General features: G+C 32.5%; 1 protein-coding gene across 4 annotated transcripts in view; it reads right to left on the reverse strand.

Moving 5' to 3' along the window:
* The window catches only part of LOC139482256 (sulfotransferase 1A1-like), a 51,902-nt gene that overhangs the window by 22,881 nt on the left and 7,584 nt on the right, over window positions 1-21,437 (reverse strand). Inside the window, exons 1-2 of one of the 4 annotated variants that reach the window (XM_071265997.1) lie at window positions 6,359-6,470; window positions 1,750-1,777 (exon numbers count right to left, since the gene is read on the reverse strand). In XM_071265997.1, coding sequence (XP_071122098.1) covers window positions 1,750-1,774 — 25 coding nt within the window. In that variant the 5' untranslated portion in view covers window positions 1,775-1,777; window positions 6,359-6,470. Of the gene's footprint in view, window positions 1-1,749; window positions 1,778-6,026; window positions 6,160-6,358; window positions 6,471-21,437 lie in introns of those variants that run through there. The other 3 variants (XM_071265998.1, XM_071265996.1, XM_071265995.1) reach the window with 3 other exon arrangements.

A 21,437-nucleotide genomic window follows, 5' to 3' on the forward strand; every position in this document is an offset into this window, starting at 1 on the left:
GTTATAATTTTCAAAAACAGTTTGTATCCTATTAAACTTGTGTACTAAGTTTCAACTTTATGTAAACACACCTTTATGAAAAACTACCGTAACCAAGCACTTGAACCTCGTACGAGACGGATGAACAGACGGACGAAACAACGAACGGACGGCAAAAAAACGAACGCACGCACACAAATCAGAAAACATAATAGCCCCTACTACCATGCGCGGTGTATAAAAAGGCAATCTAATTAAAAACCGATCTCTTATCGCTCCTGTTTCTGATATATATATGTCGTGTCGCGTGGGACATATCAGAAACAGGAGCGATGAGAGATCGGTTTTTAATTAGATTGATAAAAGGACAACGCTAGTGTAAGTTTTCCGTTGGATTTGTGTGAGTCATGGTCAGATTTATAAATTTCAGAAATATTTTGAGAAGCAAAGAAGTATGATGTGTGATCTTGGCAAGATTTAAAACAAAAACATGTTTTTACGATTGCCATAAGTCTGTTGAGTTGTTCGGAGGCTAACTTCCTAATTTGGTTCGTATTTTCTCGAACTGAGAGTGTGTATGTTTTGTTTGATGGTGCTTAATGCCATTTCAGCTGCATTGGCGACCACTGTTTATTGTATGAGGAGGCGGTGATAATCAAATAGTAAGGATTGGTCCAGTATTGTTTCATCAAAAATAAACATGATGAGGTCCAACATAGATACAAAAGTCTTGTTTTACATGTTTAAGGGAGCCATCGTACTTCCTCTCACCGAATGAATCGAAATTTGATGACGACGTGGAACGCATCTGACAAATATATCTCATCGAACTTGAAATAAAGGACATCACTAGGTTTGTACTTATATATGAGCAACAAGACTGGTGCCATTTGTGTAGTAGGATCTGTTTACCCTTCATAAGAACCTGATATTACCCTCGGATTTTGATGGGGTTTGTGTAGCTCAATCTTTTTGTTTGATTTTTAGCCGGTTTTTTTTTATGTCGTTGTCAGTTCGTTTTCGACTTATGTCCTTGACTATATCCCTATGGTATCTTTCGCCTCTCTTTTATAGATGAATGTAAAAATTCAGTTAGAAGTAAATCCATTTACTTTTCTATGAAATATATAGAAATTGTAGGAACAGAGGAAATTATTATTTGATAAAGTTATCACTTTTTGTACTAATTTTAAAGAACTACCTAATGATAAAAAATATTTCTGGCTGTTCACAAATGAGCATTTACCAACTCTCATGTGCCTAGGAAATTACATTATTAAAGGTTTAGAAATAAGATCCAAATGTAAACAAAATATATGAAATAATTTAATATTTTATTGTTATAAGATTTAATATAATACATTGTAGTTAAATAAAACACATGTTGTGTTAGGCTCTGATCCTGTCCATAACGTTATAGTATGGTATTAGTTTTCTGTTTTGTTTTTTTCCAATCATATTGTGTTGTAAAATGATGCCCTTTATGGGTTCTTGATTAGATGAATAAAATTCTTATCTTATCTTATCTTATCTTATAAACTGCAGTCGGACAATTTTTTTTGCATACACTGAGTAAATCATTACTTCGGTTATCGGCGCAGTCACATATTGTCATTTAACTTAGACTCTGTAGCTTGAGACACAATGATTTCGATAACAGAATTGTACATGTATTTACTTCCATTTTGAAAATCTATCATTTTTTTAAAGCTTAAATATTTGTACATTTATAATAAAAAAACTAATTGTAGTGTACATTTTCAGACTTACCAGGAGGAAATTCAGAGTCATTCATTATCTGAAAGACAAGACAAACATCATGGATCATCATGGATTAAAGTTTAATAGTATATCTTATAATGATCAAAAACAATAAAAATAATGAGATTAAAAATACAAAAAAAACCCACATTCTTATATAATAGTAGCCAAAAATTAAAAACAAGAAAACATATATGATATAAAAGTGAGACGCAAGGATTTTTCGATAAAATGCAGACGACTTTTAACGATTATCACCTGATACTAAGAGGTAATTTTGGGTTGTCATGAAATTAATAATATTACTATTGTCACCCTAAAATTTTAATTTCATTGCATAAATGTTTTAAAAAATTAAAAAGGATTTCCTGATTAGAGCCGGAGAGGTTTGATTCAACTGCAGGCAGACATATTATATGAGAATAGAGGGAATAATTTATTTCACTATATATCGTTTGTATAGGAACAAGGACACATTTACATAAAAAAAATAAATCGATTTTTAACGGCTGACAATTTTAATTTAAAGCATGGATGTAATTTGGGTACTCAGTGTATGTAAAGTGCGGATCCTAAAATATCATTTTCACTGTATATGCCAGAAATTTTTGATGTAGAATGATAAATAAACAGACGACTTTTTTTTTTTTTTTAAGAAAATGAAGAAAATTAGTTAAAAAGTATATGTTAAGAAACACATAATACTAATAGAACAAAGTAAGAGATGCGAACGGGGTGTTTTCGCGCCTAAATCCAAATAGCTGTGAAATATATACCAAAATAGGTGAATATTTAGGACATTTCACGAACAGATCTTGCAGGTGTTTTATAACTAACAGGTAAGATGTTGTTGCAGAAAAAATATTCAATTCAACACAATTATTAAAGTTGTATAACGTAGAATAGGTTTTGTCATTCAGTTTCTTCATACTGAACTGAATTCCACTATGATGCTTTCTTTATGCGAGTCATGTTTACTGTCGAATAATGATACTATTCTTTTATTTTCACTGTAGAGCGATTCATTAGTATTGTATATGCGGCGCATTTTCACTGTATGATATATTTATTTTTTTATCTATTACAGCGTATTTTTTTAAGCATGTAAAGCAAGACTTTAGTTAGCGTGCTTGCTTTTTTTTTTGTACAATCATTATGATAACACCCAATTTAATTCAAATATAATAATTATATAAATACAGGTTAAACTATGCCGATACATATTGTGTAAAGATGTCAATCTTATTTACAAATAGATATAGGAAGATGTGGTGTGAGTGCCAATGAGACAACTCTCCATACAAATAACAATTTAAAAAGTAAACCATTATAGGTTAAAGTACGGCCTTCAACACGGAGCCTTAGCTCACACCGAACAACAAGCTATAAAGGGCCCCAAAATCACTAGTGTAAAACCATTCAAACGGGAAAACCAACGGTCTAATCTATATAAACAAAACGAGAAACGAGAAACACGTATATATTACATAAACAAACGACAACTACTGTACATCAGATTCCTGACTTAGGACAGGTGCAAACATTTGCAGCGGGATTAAACGTTTTAATGGATCCAAACCTTCTCCCTTTTTCTGAAACAATAGCATAACATCACAACAAAGAAAAACATAAGATAAAATATCAATTGGCAGACTTAACTCAATCAAAAAACGTATGATTAAAGTTTGTATAAACAATTATACAAACTAAGCAATCAAGTCAACCAAAGTTTTGCTTTACATGCATTAGGAAATCAGCTGTAAAGCCTTAATTTAGCCGACTTGCTCAAACAATTAATATAAAGTAAGAGACGGATTTGATAAAATTTAACTTACAGAGGAAAGTTTGGTTTTAAAACACTCCCCCCAATGAGACCCCAGAATAAGATATTTTTTTTTATCTTCATCCTATTGTTACAGTCATGGCTTCAATAACAAATGTATCCCATGCATGCATTTTTATAGACAAAAGACCTTATGGATATTTGGGGTTCTTTGACATGCTGAATCTAACCTTGTATCCTGTTTGGGGATTTTTACCAAGTTACCGAAATAGCCCACATAGAGGTCCAAAGGGTCTAAGATCATCAAACATGAATTGTAGCATGCATGTTGTGTACAATTACCCAAATGTGCATTGTTTGACCTCTGTGGTAGTATCCACTCGCGGATCTAGAAATTTTTATAAGTAGGGGTCCAATGACTACCTAAGAGGGGGCCCGCTCCAGTGATTCCATATAAAAGTAACCAAATGTTTTCCCAAAAAGGGGGCAACCCCCTGTCCCCCTAAATCCCCCTCTGGTATCGAGCTGTTCATTACGGATAATTTTTTTTGTATCAAGGGTGCTCTACTTCACGTACCAATGCAAACAAAAAAGTTCGCCCACACCTTACATTTCATGTTTTAATGACTGTGGATAATTTATGTACGTCACATACCGTTTCACCTTATACAGTTAAAATCATGCAAGCAACAATCGAGTCAAGAACATTTGTTCTACCAAAACTGTCTTTTTCAGAATATGGAAATTGAAGCAGTTGAGGGTACAACTGGGGAAAGTTAATCTTTTATAAGCTTTTCTGTCACCATTGTGTTTCAAGATGCATATTTCTCTGTTCGCAAGTGTATTTATTGCGTGGAAGACAACGTCCTCAAATGTACTCGTCTCTATTTTACACAGACTGCACTTAAACTCCGCAATATCAATCTTTGACTTCAAAAAAATACAGAAATATCTTTTAATTTTTTTTTTTAAATCAAGGAAAAACGTAATTTGAAGAATACAATATGACATTTTGAGAAGCGTTTTTGTCGAGCCTGCAACTTTTGTTGCAGAAAGCTCGACATAGGGATAGTGATCCGGCGGCGGTGTTAGCTCACTTCTTAAAAGCTTTATATTTTAGAAGGTGGAAGACCTGGATGCTTCATACTTTGTATATAGATGCTTCATGTCACCTGTCCAATAACCTTGACCTCATTTTCATGGTTCAGTGACTACTTGAAAAAAAGTTCAAATTTTTTGTAATGTTGAATTCTCTCTTATTATAAGTAATAGGATAACTATATTTGATATGTGCGTACCTTGCAAGGTCCTCATGTCTGTCAGACAGTTTTCACTTGACCTCGACCTCATTTCATGGATCAGTGAACAAGGTTAAGTTTTGGTGGTCAAGTCCATATCTCAGATACTATAACCAATAGGGCTAGCATATTCAGTCTATGGAAGGACTGTAAGGTTTACATGTCCAACTGGCAGGTGTCATCTGACCTTGACCTCATTTTCATGGTTCAGTGGTTATAGTTAAATTTTTGTGTTTTGGTCTGTTTTTCTCATACTATATGCAATAGGTCTACTATATTTGTTGTATGGAATGATTGTAAGCTATACATGTCTAGCGGGCAGATGTCATGTGACCTTGACCTCATTTTCGTGGTTCAGTGGTCAAAGTTAAGTTTTTGAGTTTTGGTCTTTTTATCTAATACTATATGCCATAGGTCAACTATATTTGGTGTATGGAAATATTTTATGATCTTTATGTCAGTCGCCAGGTTTTATTTGACCATGACCTCATTTTCACGGTTCATTGCACAGTGTTAAGTTTTTGTGTTTTGATCTATTTTTCTTAAACTATCAGTAAAGGGTCAACTATATATGTTGTATAGAAGCATTGTTAGTTGTACTTGTCTGCCTGGCATGGTTCATCTGACCTTGACCTCATTTTCAAGGTTCATTGGTCTTTGTTTAGTTCTCTTGGTTAATGTTAAGTTTATGTGACAGTTGTAATAAAGCTTAGCTTTATACTTAGGACTATCGACATAATATCAATGATTAGTATAAAGGCGAGACATTTCAGCGTGTGCACTCTTGTTGTTACAAGTTTGAAAAGCTATATATTTGATAAAGAATGAATGAGGAATTTGTATTTCAATTTGAAAATACATTTATCATAAATTCTAAAGTTTTTTCATTTGTTTCAAGTGCATTTATCACATAATTCTACAATAAAAATTCCTCGCATCTTCGAAAATTCCACATCAGAAATGACTGCACTAACAGTGATAATTCATCGTATCTATAGTTAAAATGGATCGCTTTCAAAAATCGATATGCTATATTATGTTGCTTTTATAACACTTATTTGAACTTTAATGCTATGTTTGTACATAATAAAGACATATCACAATGAAAATATGTAAAAACTTTCCTTCAAATCAATTAATTTGGTATTTTTAAAACGTAAATAAATACAGTTTTCCCATAATCCTTTATTCTACAATAGACATACCCGCATATGACAGTGAAAATGAACTAGCTGGATTCGCACTTTATATACGTACACTGGTACTCCTTATTTCAGAATCATGATCAATCATCTATCCAAACCCATTTTTTATGATTCAGTATAAATTCAATTTAAAATTGGTGGAATCATATATATAGTGAATAATGATAGGCCTACATCTACAAAATAAACACAGAATGGGCACTTTCGTCTGGATCAAAACTATAAATAAACTGTCAAAATAGGTACCCTCACGTTACAATTCAATTCAATTCAAATATGTTACAATAGGCTATTTGCCAATTCCCGTAATTGACCCAAATAAATGTACTTACATTTCTTATGATTATTCGACAAACAAATAGACTATTTGAATCAAACTACGAGTTCTTATCACAAGATAAAATTGTTCGAAGGTCATTAAATAGAACAAAATATTGAAGAAAATTATGGCAAGCCGTTCTCGTCAAAACTATGTTTAAACTATTTTTCGAAAAATTTACACACTGAGAATTACAACAAAGGACACTGAGATTTAAAAACTTCAAAACGCACACTGAGAATTGAAAATTACACACTGAGAATTGAAAATTACACACTGAGAATTAAAAATTACACACTGAGATTTCATAAAGACGCACTGAGATTACAAAAATGAAAAACGCACACTGAGAATTGAAAATTACACACTGAGAATTGAAAATTACACACTGAGAAGTAAAAATTACACACTGAGATTTCATAAAGACGCACTGAGATTACAAAAATGAAAAACGCACACTGAGAATTGAAAATTACACACTGAGAATTGAAAATTACACACTGAGAATTGAAAATTACACACTGAGATTTCAAAAAGACACACTGAGAATAAATAAACTGAAAACACACACTGAGAATTTGAAATTACACATTGAGAATTTAAAATTACACACTGAGAATTTAAAATTACACTGAGATTTGTGGGAAGTGCTATTTTGCAGGTTGCGGGTTGCGGGTTGCGGGTTGAAGTTTGCAGGTTGCAGGTCACACATAAATATTATATGTATGAAAATTCATGTATAAAATCTACCCCATGACTAATAAATTTAAAAGCATTTCTAACAGAACACATCCTGTAGTAATAAAGCTTAAATGTAGGGTAGAAGTTTTTGGTCAGTTTTCAGTCAGTTTTCAGTTGTCAGTTTTTGATTTTGTCATTTCATTATAATTCAATTCAATAATCATAAGTTTAATACACATACATGTATCTTTTGATGCTTCTCATACTGCTCAATTGCTATTATTAGTTCTAAACATTGATTCTAATTAAAGTGAAAGCAATGAAAACTTATTTACATAGGCTGAACAGGTTCTATAGAACACATTAATCTGTCTTAGTCTAGTTACATGAACAATTAAATTCTTTTCAGTGGACATTTAACATCTTTGAGGCTAATATTAAGAAATTATTAGGTTTAAAAAATTGTATATACCCTTTCTTGCATGAACATAATTTAGTGCAAGAAGCAAACAAAATAACTTGCTTCCTTTGGCAGTCAGTTTTATTATGTAAAGACGCAAAATAAAAATTTAGACATTACAGAGACGTTTGAGAGTCAACATTAGTTTCCAGACCCAGCGAAAAGTAAAAATAGTATTTATTATTTTCAAAAGGAGAATCCTTTGAGAATAAAAAGGTGTACATGTATGTATGGTTAAGGCTGATTTTGGCGTAACATTTCATGTGAAAGATTTGAACTGATTGAGTCAATTAAGACCCTCAAATTCAAGCTGCAATCGAAAAAATCAATAAAATATGCCATACTATGTCACTTTTCAGATGTTTTTTGTCAAAAATAAAAGTGGCCACATCCGTGTTCACTCTCAACCTTTTTAATATGTTATGAACTATCATAAAATACAACTTACATTTAAATATTAAGAAATATAGATTCCACAAATGCAACAAGTGTGTTACGATATTTCTCCACTCCAGACAGTTATTTTTTTTTTAATATTTAAATACTTAAAATTTAATTGTTGAGAGTGGGCAAGATATTGTAATACACGAGTTATAGTGGTGGAATCTGTTTCTCTAATGATTTTTATCCTTCCTTTTTAAAGATTTGAAGAAAGTTTTGTACCTTTTAAGTGACGTCATCAGCCACGGTCCCTATTTAAAGACATCACCATAGGAAAATTCAGAAAAAAACCCAAGAAAAGTTAACGTCACAATTAAATTTCGACCAATCATTTGCTGTACATGTCTGTCTGTCTGGCGTGGTTCATTGGTCAATGTTTAGTTTTCTTGGTAAATGTTAAATTTATGTGACAGTTGTAACAAAGCTATATATTTAGGACTATCAACATAATATCAATGACTAGCAAAGAAGGGGATACATTTTAGCGTGTGCACTCTTGGGCTTTAAATTGGCAGAATACACTTACTGAAAACTAGAGGTTAGTAGAACATATAGTCCTGATACAAAAACAAAATGAGTACAACACTAGTACACAAATAAGAAGATGTGGTACGAGTGCCAATGAGACAACTCTCCATCCAAGACAATGAAGTTAAAGTAAGCAGTATTATTTTACAATACAGCCTCCAACACAGAACCTTCAAGTTGGCTCATTTTTGCGTCCTGATGAAAATTGTGGAAGTGCAATTCTTATATATATACATGTAAATTAATATTTTGATAATACATGAAAGACAGGACCGAATAGAGAAATTTTCAAATGGGAAGACATGTCAAAGTAATCCTGGAGGCTCTACAGAGTATTTCAAATGTTTTCCGAAAAAATGAGATTTGTTTTGGCAGAAGGGGCAGCTCTTTTTGATGGTCTATATTCAGTGATTCAGAATTTTTGCTTGTCTTTTGCAATTATCATAGTTTCTCAACTCTCAAGTCAAACTGAAACTTTGTTTCTTTGAAACTTTACTCAAGGACAGCAACAACAAAAAACAGAGATACATGTATATGTTCAGCTCACAGGACATTTTCTAATAAACAGCTGCGCCATGAGCGCGTGATACGCCGGACGTCTTGTGTGAAAGTTTTATGCAATAATCATAAATAGTTTCTGAGAAAGTTTTAAGCAATAACCATATATTGTTTTTGAGACACGGCGGGACATGTGAAACCCCCACCCTGTTCTTTTTTTTTTTATCAAAAACTAAATATCACTAAAATAATATTTTGAATCAAAACCAAAAAGTATAAAGATCTTAAGATTAATATAATAAAAAACTGTGTAAAGTTTTAAGCAATAATCATAAATTGTTTTTGAGATACGGCACAACATGTAAAAAACCCTCCCCTTTTTTTACAAACTACTCAATAACTCAAAAATGAAATTTTGAATCATCACCAAAAAGTATACAGAACTTTAGATTAATATAACAAAGACATGTGTAAAGTTTTAAGCAATAATCATCAATCGATTTTGAGATATGGCGTGACATGTAAAAAAAACCCTCCCCCTTTTTTACAAAATACTCAATTACTCAAAAATGAAATTTTGAATCATCACCAAAAAGTATACAGATATCAAGATTAATATAACTAAGAAGTGTTTAAAGTTTTAAGCCATAATCAAGAATTATTTTGAGATACGGTGCGCATGTGAAAAAAAACACACCCCTGTTTTAGTTACAAAGTGCTGTAACTCAAAAAGTTTAAATCTTATTTTCACCAAAAAGTATACAGATCATTTGACCATCATAAGAAACAACTATATTAAGCTTCATGAAATTTGGATAAGTCGTTCTCAAGTTACGGTGCGACATGTTTACGCATGACAGACAGACGGACACCGGACATGTGTATACCATAATACGGCCCGTCAAAATTTACGTCCCGTCAAAATTTTGACGGGCGTATAAAAAAAATTAATACTTCTTAGGGGCATAACTCTTTTAAATACGTCAACCTTTTTAGAACTTGTCATAGATGTTGCTGATATTAACCTATTATAACCTATTTATAGAATAGTTTTATAAAAAAAAAAATGGCAAGAGTTGTACACGTGGGAGTGATAACAAAAGCCTGATAGACCGGCGAAGAAAGGACTAACAGACGCTCGGTATTTCTATTTCCCCTGCAACACGTTACTAAAAAAAATGCCTTTCATAGCGTATTTATAAGCCAGTAAAAATTTAAAGGAGCATCAAGCGAAAACAAGACTTTTGAGAAGGACCCTTGCTAAGAATGCAATAGAACTAAGCTAAAGAATTCAGAAACACTGTTAATCAAAAATATATACAATGATGTACATATATATCTAGTTTAAAGGCAAAAAGTCTTTAATTTACCACTTAAAATTAAATCCGTGTCAAGTCTTGATGCTTAATATGTATTAGTTGGTGGTGAGAATCTACGCGTTTGTTGAAGGTTTTACCCAAATGTTTGTTATAAAGCTTTCTTTTTTCATATGAAAATGTGTGTATAATATTACATAAACCCATCAAGATATTGTAATAAATGTAAATTGATAGATTTCTATTTTTAGGTGTAAGTTTATTTACACCAGAATAATGTGTATTGTAATTAAATACCATGCCTTTAACATTGATCATAAAATTGTTATAACAAGTGAAACAAGTAAAATTATGTAGATTACACCATCCCATGCTTATCCCCTTGTGGCAACCCGCAACCCGCAAACCGCAACCTGCAACCCGCCACCTGCAACCTGCATTTTAGACAATTTCGAGATTTGTGCGCACTTTTTATGTGCTCGAATACAGATTATAAATGTTAATTTTCAATGGACTAGCTGTCAAATTCATGTTCACCGATTTCGTTTAGTAATATACTGACTAGACTGCGTAGTCAAAAAAAAAATCCTTGTTCTGACTCACAGCAGCCGTATAGATTGTTCGCTGATTTTGTTTCGTTCTGACTAACTAAGAAATATTTGTATTTCAAACGACAACCTTTTTTCCTTTTTACTAATTGTAGTTAGTGTTGGTAAGCTTCTGTATGTAGATATAAAAAAAAAAAGAAGATGTGGCAGTGAGACAACTCTCCACAAGATATCAAAGGATACGGAAATTAACAACTATTATAGGTCACCGTACGGCCTTCAACAGAGAGCAAATCCCATTAAGCATAGTCAGCTATAAAAGGCCCCGAAATGACAAATATAAAACAATTCAAACGAGAAAACCAACGGCCTAATTTATGTACAAAAAAATAAACGAAAAACAAATATGTAATACATCATACATCAACAAACGACAACCACTGATTTACAGGTTCCTGGACTGGGACAGGCACATACATACAGAACGTGGCGGGGTTAAACATATTAGTGGGATCCTAACCCTCCTCCTAACTTGGGACAGTGGTGTAATAATACAACATAAGAACGAACTAAAAAAATCTGTTGAAAAAGTCTTAACTCATCAGATAGATACAAATAGAAATGCATCTAACAAAAACACAGAGTGAATGAATGAATGTATTTTATTGCAGAAGCAAACATAATGCTATAGCAAAATAACATAATATACAATTACAATAATGACAGTAAACAAACAGAGAACAACACAATATAGTCATAATAACCACATAATTACAACTGCTATGCAATGATTATTTGTGATCTTAACTTCCATGCCGCATTAAGAAATTTACACAATTGTTTAGTTAGACCCTTTGAGCTAGCCTGTAAAAGAAATAACAGCTTTCTATTAGTTGGCAATGAACAATAATATTTTGGTAAAAACTGTAGTCTCAATGATCTAAAGGCAGGACATACAAGCACAAAATGGTACTCGTTTTCAATACAATTCATATGACAGCATATATACATATACGATTTTCTCTTACAATATTGTCAAAACGACCAACTTCAATATTTAGTTTTAATGTTCCACTACGCAGTCTAGTCAGTATATTACTATTAAAATCATACTTTAAGTAATCTTCTAAACAAAACTCATTTTTCAATTTTCTATATAAACACAATTTTTCACAACCGTTCAAAGTAGTAAACCAGTTCTGGTAGTATTGATCATTAATGCGACATTTTATATATTCAAATGCAACACTAGTGTTCTCTTGATCATTCCATACATAATTCATACCTAGACTGAATAATAAATTACGAACATGTGATACCCAGTTTCTCTTGCCATTTGAGGCATCAATGCGCAAGAGGTTATAAATATCATATACCATATTAGGTTTATCATATATTATATGCAACCAATACTTTATAATTCTATCTTTCCTTAAAATGAACATAGGTAGATGACCAAGTTCACCACACAAAAAGGCGATTGGTACATTTTTACCAAGCTTTAATATAAAACGACAAAAACGATTATGAACGAGTTAAATTTCATTGGCTCGATGAAATCTCCAAATTTCAGACGCATAGTTAAGTATAGAGGCCACCATACTGTTAAACAAGAAACAAGCTTGACTATGTTCAATATAAACTCGTTGAGAGTGTCGAATAATGAAGAAAGTGCCCTAGCTCCTTGCTGAAAAATCCTCTTCTGAGATTGCAAGAACTTTCCATTGAAATGAAGTAACATGCCTAAGTATACATAAGAGTTTACAATTTCCAGCTCCTGATTGTCAAAGAAAAAGCGGTTATTAACAGGTTGCCAACCATTTCTAAAAACGACTACTTTTGTCTTGTCGGTATTAACAGATATATTCCACTTTTTACAATAAAATGAAAGTTTTTCTAGTAAGACTTGTAATGTTTCGGCGGATTTTCCAAACGGGACGGTATCGTCAGCAAACAAAATTAAATATAAGAGATATCCATTGATATTGATATGGACATCGTTATTATTGTCCATAGGAATATCTTGAATAATGTCATTCACGAAGAATAGAAATAACAGAGGTGATAATGGTTCACTTTGTTTCACTCCCAAGAAATTGTCAAAGGCCGCTGAAAATTCACCCTCAGTGCGAATTCTCACTTCATAAACTGTCTTTATGATTGAAACAAATTTCGTACTTATTCCACTCTTTAGTAGCTTGTACCATAGAATTCTTCTGATAACCTTGTCGAACGCTTTCCGAAAATCGACGAATGCGCAATATAATTTCGATTTATGTTGTAGAACATGTACGTGTTATTATACCATGGAGTACAAATATAGCATCTACAGTAGAGCGGCCAGGTCGAAAACCAAACTGATTATCTATAAGTTTTTCCTCATCCTCAGCCCAGCCAAGTAATCGTTCGGTTAATATCGATGTAAACAGTTTTGATAAAATACTCACTAAAATGATAGGTCGATAATTATTCGGGTCTGTTAAGTCACCACTTTTCGGAACCGCTATTACTATGTCTTCAGACCACGTATCAGGAAAAAGGCCATTTTCAAACATATAATTGAAAAGAGTTTTAAAAATAGGAGCGAAGAAAACTGGATCCGACGACAACATTTCGGTAATAACGGAATCATTCCCAGCAGACTTTTCAGATTTAAGTTTATTTATAGCACGTATAATGTCATCTTCCAAGATTTCGTTATCTAAAGAGTCTATTGTAATAGTGTCCAAAAACGAGTTTTAAATTAGACCAATAACTTCTTCACATAATTCTGGAGGGTCTTCCCCCAGCAATTGTTCAAAGTGACGCAACAAAAAATCACTATCAGTCAAACATTTTGATTTCTTTCGCGTCTTAATAACTGTTGACCAAAATTTTCGTGGGTTTGTTTTAGCTATTTTGCAATGTTCAAGTACTTTAGCACGTTTGAAACTGGCTCGAGCTACACGTTTAGCCTTATTGTAACTATTGCGGGTTAAGATATATAGATGTCGATGCGAGATAAATTAAATTTTCGACGTTCAAGTGCACAGTTTGCATTAAACCATTCATTAGTATGTCTGTTCACATTTGTCGAATTGTTCACGAATATGGTTTTTCCAAATACTTTAAATGCATTGTCATACAAAACAGAACTTATCTGCCTGACAGCATCGTTCACATCGTCGTCGCTGGATAAGTTATTTACGATCGTCAAAAGTTATTCACTGTGTTCTAAAAGAAGTTGATTATATTCGGGATTTTTACTTGAGTCCCGCTTTATAATGTTATGTGTATTTGTAAAGTTGTTTGTAAGCAAACGGGGGGATAGACGAAGATCATAAAAAATCGGTGCATGGTCGGAAAATGCTTTAAATTGCAAAACGTTGAAGTCCACTATACTATTGTAATTTTCTGGAAACTCTAGAACATAGTCATTAACACTTTGACCGTTAGATGAACAACAAGTCACCTAGTCGACCATTACCAATCGTGAGGCCCGTATTGTAACACATCTGGTCCGAGACCACAATTGTCGACCCTTGATTTTCGTTATATAGTCCCTAGTGTTGACAGTGGGTTACTTGTCATTAATTTGTATACCCCTTCCAAATTTATTTCTCCATGTTTAATACCTCAAATTGCAAGTAGGGGGGTGAAATTACACTGTAAAAAAATTTGGGTCCAGAATTTTAAAGGAAAGTAGTGATTTGGTCCAGCTGAAAAAGGTTGAAAATTAGCACTTCGGAAGCTGTCAAAAGATTTCAAGACGCCCTAAACATAAAATTGTCCATATTTTGAGTTAGAGCCGATGAAGTTTTCTATAATTTTGATATAATTTGTCCCAAAAGTAGTACAACACACTGTAAAAGTTTCTTTGAGAAAGCGCAGGTGGGATTTTTTTTATTTTCATTTATCTTCTAAAAGAAATGCACTACGAAATAATTGTGTTCTCGGACCATCTGTAGCAACTTTCGTCCAAATACGTTTGTAACTTTGTCCATAGAGCGCCTTTTAGAAATACTGGGGATATCATCGGACTCAACGCCATATATTAACCGGTCTAAATTATCAGTTTCTAACATATCATATAATTCGCCTGTACGGCTGTTAAGATCACCACATACAATAACTGTACCTTTGCTTTTATACTCAAGGACAATATTTTCAATAATTTCATGGAAATCATGTTCACAAATTTGGTAAAAATTTGATTTCTCAAGTGGAATATAAGCAAAACAAATAAAAATATCATCAAATGAATTGAAAAATAATTTATCAAGTTTAATAATAACTATACCATATTCAAACTTTTTTCTACAAAAATACCATTAGCTATATATTTTTTACAAAAAACAGCTATACCTCCTTCTGATCTAATACCAATATTTTGTTTACAATTAACACATGATACTTTGGCAAACCCATCAATTTCTATTAAGTTATTGTCTTTTAACCAACTTTCACAAAGAAAAAGCATATCATATTTACAAACAATATCTAAAAATTCATTGTCATCATAACATGACTCTAGACCATTTACATTCCACGACAGACATTTCAAGCTTTGAGTTTGTTCTCTGGGTAACCTCTATGCATGAGCGTATTCGTTTCCACCAACATAAATTTTGTCTTTCACAAAATAGGCTTTAGTACCTTTAGCGCGCAATTCTTTCATAAGGGGAAGCAACTCTTTCCTGCGGTTCTGTATTCAGGGGGTAGTTGTTCCGAAATGCCAAAATCGGTACCTTTCAGGATTTTTGCGTTTCTACGTACAACTTCGCGCTGATCGTAACATATACATGTCTAATTTTCAGACTTTTTTCCCCCAAGACGATGTGCATCAATAACATGCGTTCTGGATTTTCAATTTTCATGGTATCCGCACAAAATCGTTGTATAACCTCTGAACAAATTTCAGTTTCAGTTTCAGCTTCGGGTATATTATAGAAAATTAAATTGTTACTCGTGGACTTCATTTTGATATCCAAAATACTTTCCTTCAATTTACCACACTCGTTTTGTAAGTCAGAAACAGACGAAGTAAGCTTTTTATCTATTTTATTAACTTCAAAAGTACTAGATTTCATAGCTTTAGAAATATTGGTAAGTTCAGTTTTCATATCCGTGAACTTCACTTTCTGCCCGTCGTAATCATCGCTAATGAGTTGGGTGCATTTTTCTACATGCTCTTAACGTTCATCCAAAGAATTTGTGCCTTGTTCGAGACGAAGAACTTTAGAGTTTATTGTGGTAACTTTTTTATCGATTTGTTCAAGTTTATCCAATTTGGACTCAAAACTGTCCATACGTTTGAACATCTCGTCTACCCAAGGTGGTCGTTGTTGTGAAAATGTAATTGGTGAAAACTGCTGCATCGGCGGAGGGTACACTCCAGTCGTCGGACTAGAACAAAACTGCTGTTGTTGTGGAAATGGAAACATTGGGCCTTGTTGGTACATTAATTGTGTATCAGTCTGATTGAACTGTGACTGGCTCATTTTGTTGTTATTGTTATTGTTTATATTTACACCCGTGTTTACTCTACCGGCACAATGTGGAACTGTTGATTTGTTTTCACCTGAATTAACGTCACCTGTATTGATAGTATTATTGTTATTTTCAGTTGAATTTATATATTTATATATTTATTCTTCTTAGACTTCTTTTTTGTTGTTTTTTTTGCTTCCAGAATCTTAAGTAAACTAATGTCCTTACGTTTAGCACTTTTCCCAGGCATTATACCTCATTTTTCCAAAGAAATCACATAAGAAATCGGACACTAAAAAAAAATACGTCTGTCACCTGCCATATTGTTTTATAAAAAAAAAATTTAAAAAAAAATTAAAAAAAAGAGTGGACGTGGCCGGGTACTTATATATCCCAACAAAAAAAAAAACACTAATTACTGATCTGAGAGTTCTCTCAGTTACCGACAGCTAGTTTAAAGCCACTAACAAATAATTTAAAAAAAATCATGCATCTAAGACTAAATTATCAATCAGTACATATCCAACATCCAATGGATTTAGTTAAAGACATTTTAAATAGAAACTTTTTACACATGTTCTCTTTGATATGATCTTTCTAATTTTAATGCCAAATTAAAGTATTGACCACAATTTCATGGTCCACTGAACAAAGAAAAAGATAGTGCGAAGCTCAGGTTAAAGTTTTGGTTAAAGTTTTTGGTCACTCGCCCTGCAAGGTAGATTTTGATGAAGTTGAAGTCCAATCAACTTGAAACTTTATTATGGATTATGTCCCCTTGAAAATGGATGTGTGAGTTTTTTGTTTCATCGGAAAAGTGTTATAAATTTCTTATATCTAAACTTTCTGGTGCCAATTTTCAAGATATTCTTATGGTATATACCAAATGATGGATATGTGAGTAAATTTCGCAAACTTAATTTCAAAACAATCTAGTATTTGTGATATTTGTGATATATATACATGTCCATTTGTTGACATCTTGAACGGAACTCACAAAAATGTCGAAGATAAACAGACAGTTATCTATACATTTTTTCACCAAGGGACTCAAAGGGATATCCCATGATGATGTATTGTCAGAAATTGCTAAGGTAATTGATATTGAGGATGTATTATCAATTCAAATCACTGAAAAAGACTGCATAGTAACCCTAAAAAACCCTGAAAGTAAAGACAGACTAGCGGCTCAAGGCATCGCACTAAGAGACAGATCTGTTAAATTTTACGAAGTAGAGAGTTTAATTACTCATGTAACGATAAAAGACGCACCTTACGAACTAGACAACTTATATATTGTTGCTCAGATGCTTAGATTTGGTAAGGTGGTTCCAGGCTCTTTAAAACGAGGCGTTATCAAAGGCACAAACATCGAAAATGGGTCTCGGTATATTGATATTTTGGAATGTGATACAGTGCTTCCGAATAGAACATCTTTTGGTCGTTTTGAAGTAAGACTTTTTGCTGATAACAATCGCACTCCATGTATTTATTGTCATATCACAGGTCATCCTTCATACAGATGTAAGGACAAACCAAGTCTCATTAATCAAAAGAGATGTTACAATTGTTGTGGTATAGGTCACGTAGCTAGCGCCTGTACAAGTGAAGCCTACTGCTCTTACTGTAACGCCAATGGTCACGCCAGACGAGACTGTGAACAGTACAAACAGGAAACAGAAAAAAAGGAATTGGGCAGTTATGGTCCTGAAATATTAGAGGGTAGACAAGACAATACAAAAAACATTCACACTGACGAAGACGACAAGGAATCCATCGCATCAGACAACACAAATTGTGAACGAGAGACGGTGTCTGTTCTCCTTGGAGCATCTAATTGCATTAGGCTGGGTCATATCGACGATTCGATAGTGAACGCTTCAATATCTGGAGGATCCTTTGACAAAATTGAACAAAACATTGATCTAGCTTTTCAAAAAACTGAAAACAAAGATATTGAAAAGGTTGTTATCTGTCTAGGCACAAACGACATAAGTAGAAATAAAAGTGACTCTGATCAAATAAACCTTCTTGTTACAAGCGCTGTCAATCGTGTAAAGTCTAGCTTTCCAGAGGCACAGATAGGCCTTTGCAATATCATACCGCGAAAAGGCAACGGCGCTCAGTTTCAGAAAATAAATGAAACAACCAAAAACGTAAATAGTTTCATGAAAAAACTTTGTGTTCGAGAACAATTTGTAGCATTTGTTGATATAAATGATCAATTTTATAAACACGGAGCTGTAATCAGAACGTTGTTTGATAAAAATGACAGTAGTGGGGTACACGTCAGCACAGAGGGCGCACAAAGAATTAACAGTAAACTGTGTGAGTTTCTAAATAGCCCAAACACAAACGTCGTCGTATCAAACACTCCGATTGATCGAAAACGCAACAGAAGTGACAAAACTACTCCAACATCTGCAGACCGGACATCCAAAGTATCAAGAAAAGAGACAGGAATAGATCATGATTAAACCCATGTGAATAAACACTCTGACTACTTAATCTGATTTTAATGTTAAAAAACAAATATTTAAAAAAAACAAAACAAACAAAAACAAACAAAAAACACAAATGTATCACTGTAAATATTATGTCCACTTTTTTAAACATATTTTTCGTATGTATATGTTATTTAAAAATAATTCGTTTATATGCCTATATGTATATATTGCAAAAAGTGCAAACATTGCTAAGCTATACCAAACTGTATTGTTAAATATTGAGAAGATGAATAAGTATCTGTTTATTATACCTTTTACGGTTTTTAAACGACGCTTAGTATTGTTATATGATGAGAACATGAATGAGTATCTGTTTATTACACCTTATACGGTTTTTAAACGACGCTTTATGATTAAAGTTTTACCTGATTTGTTTACACAAAGGTATACACATAACCGATCCGTTAAGTTTATTGTTCCAAATAGATATAATCAGGTTCAAAGCATTCAAGTGAAACATTTAAATGACGAAAGAAAGAAACAAAAAACTATTCGATCTTAATATGTCTTTGTCAATTGCTTCTATAAACGTAAATGGTTTACGAAACAATAAAAAACGAGATATGATTTTTAATTGGTTAGTTTTAAAAAAGTTCGATATTATTTGTCTTCAAGAAACACATTGTTCAAAATCTGATATTGATAACTGGGGTAATGACTGGAAAAAATTTGGGGGAGGGGAATCAGTTTGGAATTGCGGAACTTCTGATTCAAGGGGAGTGGGATTCCTTTTGCAAAAGAATTTTTCCGAAAATGTAACTTTTATAAATCACGATGAAAACGGAAGATGTCAAATGTGTGACATAAAAAAAGATAATGCTGTATATCATATTATTAATGTATATACACCGAACAACGGTTCCGATAGAAAGACTTTTTACGAAAATTTGCGCAACTTAAATAAAGTGTATGACGATGATAGCGTTGAACACTACACCGTATTATTAGGAGACTTTAATTGTACTTTAGACAAAAAAATAGACAGAATGCCATCACATCAAAATAATGACGTCGGTACAATTGAATTAAAAAATCTTTTATTGAGATATGAATTAGATGATATATGGAGATCTCGATTTCCAGATACAAAACGTTATACGTTTCAGAGAGGAAACTCTAAGTCTCGTATAGATTTTATTTTCTGCAGCAAATCTTTGAATAGTAAAATATTTAACACTCGTATATCTCATTTCCCATTTAGTGATCACGAAATAGTTACATCAAAAATTAAGTTAGATGATATAGAAAGAGGGCCGGGTATGTGGATTATTTATAGGTTAGACAATACTTGGTCATGTTTTATGAAGATTTAAGCCCAAGGCGAAGCCGAGGGCTTAAATCTTCATAAAACATGATCAAGTATTGTCTGACCAATTTAGAACATATTCACACTTTCGAGTGACCTTACAAAATTAGCCTTTCCCATTGTAATATTCAAACCTTAAAAAGAGTTCACATTTTATAATGAACCAAAACATAGGTAATCATCATTTCAATGGATGGAATGAAATAGGACTGACATAGTTTGTGAGGACCGAACGGATAGATTGTTTTTCTTTTGGTTCAGGTAAAATTTAATACTAATATATCTTGAGATTTTTTTATTTTAAAAAGCAACAGAATGTTATATTAATCCCCTTTTTGAAATTTGATTTTTTTTTATAAATATAAAACTCTGTATAAGCATTTAAATCCAGACCATTCAACGTTAAATGCTTACTTTTTTATTGATAACTTTATATGTATTGTGTGTTTCTCCGCAAAAAAATCCTTTGCTTTATATATCAGCAGCCTGAAATTGTTTTCTTGAAAGAAAAAAAAATCCCTCAAATGCCCGGTTTATAATAAATAAATATTATTTTACTTACATCCTTACCCCCATTGTTTTTGTTTATTCTATATATGTGTACCATTAGAACATTAATGAAAATTTGCAAAATTCAAAATAATTTGTTTTAATCTTTGCTCTTTTCCAAGGGAAAATGCCTCAGGTGATTGTACACTTCATTAGTGCAGTTATTAAGAGTTCACTTTCATAATTAACTGACAATGAAAAGTCATTCATGTATAGCATTTCATAGTGCATGGAAAACCATGTACTATGAAAATTAGAGGGTGAAAAACTGACTTTTCATTGGACGAGAAGGGGTGAGTATGTTCTAAGAACTTAAATACAATTAAATCTGAGCAGTTTTCAAATGCTTTTAAAATCTTTTGGGAAGGATGGAAAAATAGTAAAGACAAATATAATGATATACAAGAATGGTGGGATATTACCAAAAGTAAAATAAAATTTCTAACAATTGATGTAAGTAAAACACTAAATCGAGTATATAATAACAATCACATTAAAAAACTTGAAAAACAACTCGAAGGATTAAAATTAGTAGAGGAAAAAAACAAGTATCACCAATTCTAGAATAACCGAAATTGAAAGCGAAATTAAGGATATTTATACAAATTTTACAGAATCTGCGAAAATTAGGGCAAAAATTAAATGGTCAGAAGAAGGTGAAAAATCAACGAAATATTTTTTTAGTTTAGAAAAGAAAAATGGCCAAAACAAGTTATGGAATCGTATAAAAACAAAAACGGGTGAGTATAAATATGATATTGATTCGATATTAAAAGAACAAGTAAATTT

Source organism: Mytilus edulis, chromosome 7 (genome assembly GCF_963676685.1).
Source record: "Mytilus edulis chromosome 7, xbMytEdul2.2, whole genome shotgun sequence".
Classification (NCBI taxonomy): Eukaryota; Metazoa; Mollusca; class Bivalvia; order Mytilida; family Mytilidae; genus Mytilus; species Mytilus edulis.